Source organism: Galeopterus variegatus, unplaced genomic scaffold (assembly GCF_000696425.1).
Source record: "Galeopterus variegatus unplaced genomic scaffold, G_variegatus-3.0.2 Scaffold1867, whole genome shotgun sequence".
Classification (NCBI taxonomy): Eukaryota; Metazoa; Chordata; class Mammalia; order Dermoptera; family Cynocephalidae; genus Galeopterus; species Galeopterus variegatus.
This window is the reverse complement of record NW_007727978.1, coordinates 275245-283130: the sequence shown is the minus strand read 5'-3', so window position 1 is coordinate 283130 and position 7886 is coordinate 275245. Positions and strand designations below refer to the sequence as shown.

Below are 7886 nucleotides of genomic sequence, written 5' to 3'. Positions count from 1 at the left end.
AATCATAAAGACAAAATGCAGCTATGTCAGTATGTGACATGGAAATAATTTTGCCTTAAAAGTGATCTATCCACACTCCCTCAAGAAACATGTAGCCACAATGTATCAAACAAAATTAAAAGCAAGTTGGTAGTTTTCAATTTCTTAGCTTTCCTGGCATCAAGCTTTAAAAAAAACTCCCATTTAAATGGACTCTTATTAAGCTAAGATACAATTGAATCCCCTAAACAAAAAACTACATCACATAATTACTGATGTATAATTATTATTTATTAAGGTGCGATGTTTAGTTCTTAAAAACCAAAAACAAGATCAAAAATGCACACACAAGACACTAAACAGATTCTTCCATGCACAGCTTTTACTACCTCACAAGGTTCTGCCGCATGATTTTTAGAGGAGTTCCCTGGCTCGGGGTTGGCATATGTTTTTCAATTTGCACTGTCCAGAGCCATATTTACAGAAAGATGTACAAATATTGTAGATGGTGGGCTGTGCAACCCCGACATGATTAAAACTTCAGTTCCTTGGTTATCTAGGGCTTTGTGTAAATGGCAATAAATTTGAGTTCACCCAACTGTGCCTCTTAACCTTTGTTCCCAAAGGTGAAGGGCAGGATTTTTAATCAAGTAGCAATTTATCTTTAATTAGGAAAACATAATTAGGTATTATCACCTAATTGCAATTACTGGTTGGAGAAAGTCACATTTCACAAGTGGTGACCCATGTTGGATTATAGTTCTCCTATTACTCATTTTGCATCTTTATTTATATTTGGCAGATAGCCAATAAAAATTAAAAGGTAATCAGCATGTTTCTCTGCAGTCCAGCTGTCAAAGTCACCAACTCTGCTGCTCAATAAGAAACCGAGAGTTACTTCCTGAGCTACTTCTTAGTTATATCTGTTTGCTGCTCAGACATTAAGTGTAGATCAAAATAATTGTATACAAAAATACCCTATGTGAAATGGAGAACTGTTCCACACTTCATTTCTGGTACAGTTAAAAACAGTTTAATGTCTCAAGGCACCACTGTGGTGGAACATCAGATACGTGGGTAATCAGCTAATCTTCTACTCTGCTGTAAAGTCAGTGGATAGCTTGTGCAATTGTGAAAGCAATCTCTAGAGGACCGTTAAATATACAGTAGGCACGTGTATTATCATACAAATAGAAAACAATGAATCCTAGAAAAAGCATGTTGAGCACCGTTGTGGCATTGTTTGTATTTCTTTACCTAACACTACGTAAACCCGACAATTACAAAAGGAAAGACTAACTTTTTAAAGTTACACTCAAGGTTGTTGTTTGTGCTATCTCCAAGTAAGTGAATTCAGTTCGTACGTGTACTTTTAGATGTTGTTGGGTCTGGATCTGCTTCTGTTGCGCTGGTAGATTCATTCAAGTGCGAGCTCAAGTTTTCTGACGTCAGGTGAGAAGACTTGTAGACGATCTCATTGAAGTCGGACCTGATGCAAACCAAAGCAGGGTCATTCAGCGGGTCTTCCACTGAGACCTGGGTGTTTTCTCGAGTGATTCCCATGTCTTTGCTATGTTCTGATGGGGATTTTCTTCTCATACGAGTGTAAGTTTTGTCTTGATTCTCCATGCCTTGCTCATTTTTCAAAAACCGTCCAAAGAACCAAATGAAGAATCCAAACCAGACAAAAGCTATCAAACTTGGAACGAAGGCCAGACACTTGACATCAAGGCTAGCCCCTATGAACCTGCTGTGCAAGAACAGGTCTCCCTCAACATATGTTTTATTAGTGTGAGGGTTAGTATGGTTAGACCTCCATTCCCAGGATAGCTTGGTTCTGTTCAAATCCTTTAAACTTTCTGAGTCTTTCACCGTGTATATCTTCTGCCCTGGGCCGATATACTGCCCATATTCATGAGGTTTATAAAATATTTGGTTCTTCCACATATTAAGATCCAAAATCAAGACAAGAAAGATAATTCCATAGTTAAACCATTTACCTGCATTAAAAAAGAAATACTGCATTAGTCAAAGGTCCGTTAAATTAAATAGGGTTTTCTCCAATAAAATGAAGATAATGGTTTAACAGTATAAATTGTTAATGTTTTAAACTTGTTAACAATTAATTTTTCAAGACTGCTATGCTGCTGTTAAGTGAATTGACAAAGGGAATTTACTAAATGGATTCTAGGCACATGAAAACGTAACTGTAGGTTGCCGAGCCAGTAATTTATGGTATTTATATTAACAAGATTAAATCTGCATGCTTTATAGGCACTACAGCTATACTCATTTGGTTCCATATAGATTATTCTCTAGAATATTTTAATTAATGTTGAAAAACAATGTTCTAAAGAAGTTCTTAGAAAAGTCCAATGTATGATTGAATGTCTCTTACAGTTTCATAATAGTGTCTGGGCAAGAAATAAATTATTTTGAAACACAAGCACAGCAGTATATCAATTGAATTCACATTGCCGTTTGTAGGTGACCTGTTGATTAAGCCATTAGTTGATGTGATTCAGATCAATAATCCTTTAGCATTCATTTCAAAACTTTAAAAATAATTGCATCAAATTCTTATTGAACAGAATGCATTTATGAGACCTATATATGTAACCAAAGCTAATGAACTGCTTGAAAATACATGATTTGGAGAGATTTTAACTACTATAATTTCTTTGTAGTACTTAAAATCTTATATAAATAAGATATTATTTGGTGATATATTATTGAGTGACATTTTTACAACTGCAAATGGAAAGAATGTGAAAAAAACTTTCAAGGGATACTAGATTCTAATATAAATCTTATCATAATTTATTGCAACTTCTATGGTATCAAGTACATCATAGTAATATACCCACCTCACAGGTTTGTTGCAGCAGATTAGGTGATATATGTAGCAGGTTCTAGAAGATTTACTTATATTTTTTATGTATTATACCAATATGATTTTCTTTTGTTTGAGGGTAACAGTATTGAACATTATTAGGTAACTGCTTCACATGATTGTGTATTTTGCAATACATATTGTAACGGGATATATAGCTACATAAAAATATAAAAGATATAATTGTGAGGAGCTTAGGAAAGTATTTTACTATCATCGTCACATATTTTCAAGCACCTATTTATATGTGAGGTTGAAGTGTTTTAATCCTGGCTCCAAAATTTACTAGCTGTGTGATCTTGGGTCAGTTGTTTAAGTTCTCTAAAGCCCAGTTTCTTTTCATGCAGAAAATAATAGTGTGTTCGTTAAAGTTGTTAGCGTTTTATTAGATTATTAGATGCTAAGCACAGTGCCTGGCAGACAGGGACTCAGTAATTGTTACTATTACAAATATTATCATCAAAGCTTTGCCTAAACCATGATCATTTCTTTATTTGCACGAGAAGGTGCACTTGCTCTCCATAAAGAGAATTTACTTGCTCTCCATAAAGAGAATTTACATAAACTATATGAAGGGAAATTATAACTTTGCTTGTCCTGAAAACATTCATCCATACAGAGTTTATGGAAGCTCTTGCCTGAATGATTTTTTTTTTTTCATACCCAAACTAAAAAGTAACTTGGAACATCAGAAATGTTGTTTCCAGATACGACAAAGTATTGTAACATCAGGCACCATTAAGTTCAAACTACTACTTAGATCTCCAAATCTAAAACAGGTTCATACTAAGAATCAAGCATAAAGCAAAATAAAAAAGCTCAAGTCAGAGAAGTTTAATCAAACACAAAGATGAGCACCATCACTAAACATTTATTGGGCTCATAGACGACCCTGTCTAGGATACACTGGTAGATGCTGAAGACATATGTTTTTGTCTTCCAGAGAGAAATTCATCCTCTCAGTGGGGAAACAGGACAGAGACATCAACAGAAATAAGAAGCCACATTTACAAGGTGCCAAATGAGTGAAACCAACCATAAATGCTGTAGATGTTAAGAAAATGGAATAAAAACTGAGATAATTTTTGCAGACAGGGTTTTGGAGGAAGTAGCAATTCATGTGGTTCTTGAAGGAAAAGCAGGACAAAGAATAGTTTGGAAATTTTGTGTTTCTTTTCCTTTATGCTTTTTTTTCACTGTTGTGGATAGAACAGTATACAGAAGAAGAGATGATGCAGAAGACAGGACTGAGGGGAGAGAGAAGGAAAATAATCAAGAATATTGTAGGAAAAGAAAGGCAGGAGAGGAATGAGAGACAGGTGTAATACAGAAGCTTAGAGATTCTCATCTGGCATGAAGGAGGCACTCATTTGTAGTTTCCCATGTCAGAAAGCAAGTTGGAAGAGGCGCTTGGGGTTCTTATCTGTCCTAGGAGACACTTGGTCTCTTGGTGTGAACTACGTGTGTTACAAAGCCAGACTACGTGGTGGGGGATTAGGCCCTTGAGCTTGTATGACCGACCAACACCTTCCTGACTTACGAAGGTCTCTTATTTTTAAAAATAAGCTTATGAATAGGGCATTCCCCCATTAAGGGTTCCCTGTTTCTAGGGTAACAAGATATCAGAAATGGGAGATTGCAGCATCACAGAAGCATAGAGGGGAAAGAGCAGCACTCCCGGAGCTCAGTGCAGGATGCTTTTCTGGTGGGGAGAAGATGCTCAGTGAGTGTTAACAAAGAAAATACCCAAAAAAGTCACGGAATAAAAGTAGCAGTGAATGGACACTGACCAACTAAGAAAGAATGCTGAAAGAAAGCTTTTCTCCATACTTTCAAATTATCTTTCTACCAGTGGGGTAGTGCTGGGTCAGTTTGACCACTAAGAACTTTGACACGGAAGACTCACTTTGTTATTTACCCCGTGACCTAAAGTGTCAGTATTTAGACGGGGTAGAGGAGGAGCAAACCACAAATGTGTTGCCTGACATCAGTTAGTGGATATTGTCACCCTGCTTTAACACCTCTTTACCAGCATGGGACAGGGAGGACTATGGTGACAAAAGCTGCAAGCTGGATCAATCAGCTGATGGAGATCTATCTCATCCTAACACTGAACTTAAATAATGTGACCTTGGAGAACCTGTTTAATCCCTCTAGACCACAATTATTTTATTTTGAGGAAACTGAACGAGATGCCTTCTAGTTCCTGATTCTACACTCCTCCCCCAAATCCTTCCACTTATTAGTTGAGGGTAGAATCCAATTTTTTATTCTGTGAAATGGAAAATACCAGTGTAACTACCTCAAAGAATTATTTGTGAGGATAAAGTGAGAGATTATATTTGAAAGTTCTCTGAAACATATTAAGTTTGCCAAAAATGTAAAGTGGTATTATTTCTCCAATTTCTTTCTTCTACTTCTTTAATCCAGATAATACAGGATCATGGGGCTGGCCAGTTAGCTCAGTTGGTTAGAGCACAGAGCTGTAACACCAAGGTCAACGGTTTGGATCCTCATGCCAGCCAGCCACCAAAAAAAAAAGAAAGAATGAATGAAAGAAAGAAACAGATATTATGATATCTTGGTGACAAAATGGATGGAGAGAAGGGTAACTACGGGTTGGAACGAAGATATATCCTAAAGGTGATCAATGTTTACAGCATGAATTACTGAGCACTGACATCCACTGTGAAGATAACATGGGACCAGTTATCCATATTTAATACCTTAGCAATTGCAGTTTGTCTACAGTTTGCAGTAATATTGGCCCCGAGAAAAGATCTTTTATACTCATCCATGAATTTTGAGGCTAAAGAACAGGGGAAGTGTCTGCACCTCTCCTCCAAAGTAGAGAGGCCAGGTGGGGTGGTGAAGTGGAGAGGCAGGCTCCCTACTGATATCATATTTCCTGTTCATATATTTCCTCTTTTGCCTGTGAACATAGCAGTGTCCTTCCCCCACTGTCATAGCCACTCAGCCAAAACTTGAGGCTGCTAAAAAGTCCCTTAGTGCTATTTTTGTTGGTTCTGGCCACCTGCCATGACCTGGCTCATTTATCTATTTGTACAGAAGGATAGTCATCTTTCCCTAACATCCATCCTCCTATTTCCCACACAGTGTGTTGTTGCCTTGATAATACTTTCTCCTCTTTAAAACATTTCTTTTGCCCTATGAGATGTGGCAAACCAAAAGGCAGAGTCAGTAGGGTCAATTCAACCTCTGTGTTTTTGTCTATAAAGTGTGGGAGTTGAGCTATATAATCCTTAAGATTTCTTCCCAGCCCTAAAAGTCTCTGATGAATCTGTGAGATAGACATTGCCTAAACCTTAATGTTTTATGATGGGCCAGTAAATCTCACCATTAGAACAAAAAGGATGGAATACACAATTTTCAAATGGAGAAAGGTTTCTTAAAGAAATCGTATATGGTGAGAAGCGCTGTTTAACATAACAAAAATAAATTTGAAATAACCCACATGGAAAGGATATAAGATGCACAAAAAAGAAAGTGCTTCTACAGCCATTTTCCCAACTGTTGTTGTGAATATACGATCAGGAATAACAAGAGGCTTGGTGCTTCAGCATTAGTCATGAGAGCTTTTGCATTTCCCCCCGTCGTTTCAACTACACAGCATAATGTAAATCAGCAAGGAGGTAGGATAAGAATCCATACATCATTTCTATTAATCTCCTTGGTGAAATATCTTACTGTCTCCTTTAATGAGAAATCACTGCATGATGTTGGTGGGATTACCTCTTTCTTGTATTTTGTGCTTTTAATGAATCTTACTGATTGTCAAAAATGATACTATAATGGAAATTTTATTTTTGTGGGAATTTATAGAATCCTGGGATAGTTAATTTTAAAAGGATTCTTCATTAAATATCACCCTCACTTAACATAGCAAATGACAACAATTTGGGGGAAAGTGTTATTTTTTTCAACTAAGGAAAGAGACTATGAAGTACTGATATTTTTACCATATAATGAACTTTGCATGATTCATATATGCAATTATACTATTTTTTAATACTATCTTTAATTTTCCTCAGCAGTGTGGCCAGTTAGCATTGTGTTTGAGCTGTGCTGTGGGCATCTTTACAAGGGTACTTGAAAAAGTTCATGGAATGATTCGTATCATTTTTTAATTCTATTTTTCCTAAAAAGTACACCCTTTTACCAAGTGATGCCATTACTTGGCCAGACTTTAACATCCAGTGCAGGTGCATGAAATAGTCATGCTCCACAAAGCCATTTAGCATCCATCACGGAGCAGCAAGAAACATGGCCTTGAAGAAGATAAATTTTGGATAAATAAAAGAAATATGCAATGTCAGTCTTGCTATATTTAATGTTCTTTCATTCCAGACATGAGCAGTGAGACAAGGGATCATCGAGTTAGTATCTCTTCAAGTCTCTTCCTAGGTAATTTAGGGATCTCTAGGAACCACATGAAGTGCTCAGGTCATGGGAAGACCACTTAGTAAATTGAAGATACTTATTTACTAATTTATGAATTAGTAATAATTATTTGAGCAAGGAAAGTAACTTCTTAAGACTTAAAAGCCAATTAATATACCTTCTCAAAGTGCCTCTGTTGTCATTGTTACTTCCTGAGTGAAGACTGTTCCTTTAAGAAGCAATCCAGTGTGACAAGTATAGATAGAAACTTTGTGATCATAAAAACAGAAAGAAGAGTCCATGCAGTTGTATTGAACTGGATGATGAATAGACTGACTTCCTTGAGATTGGGGACTGTGTCACATTCATTTCTATGTTCCCTAGATCCCAGCTCAGTGTTTAACACATATTAACTCAGAATATGTCATTAACCAACAAGTAACATTTGAGACAATGTGCCCGGAACAATACAAAGAGTGAAGGTGTAGTGTCTCAAATGAAATGCATGTGTCACAATCATCTGAATTCTAGGATACTACTAAAAATGGATACGATCTGAAAAATTGGGAAATGCAAAATATTCACATCTTAAAGATTATGATTATTTCAAGTC

At 36.4% G+C, this 7886-nt stretch overlaps 1 protein-coding gene across 1 annotated transcript in view; it reads right to left on the bottom strand.

The window, feature by feature from the left end:
* Positions 1-248: 248 nt before the first annotated feature.
* LOC103595852 (transmembrane protein 117) overlaps positions 249-7886 on the bottom strand; it is a 218535-nt gene continuing 210897 nt past the window's right edge. The window contains exon 5 of the mRNA XM_008579367.1: positions 249-1979. Within this exon, the coding sequence (XP_008577589.1) occupies positions 1333-1979 (647 nt within the window). The 3' untranslated portion in view covers positions 249-1332. The remainder of the gene's footprint in view (positions 1980-7886) is intronic.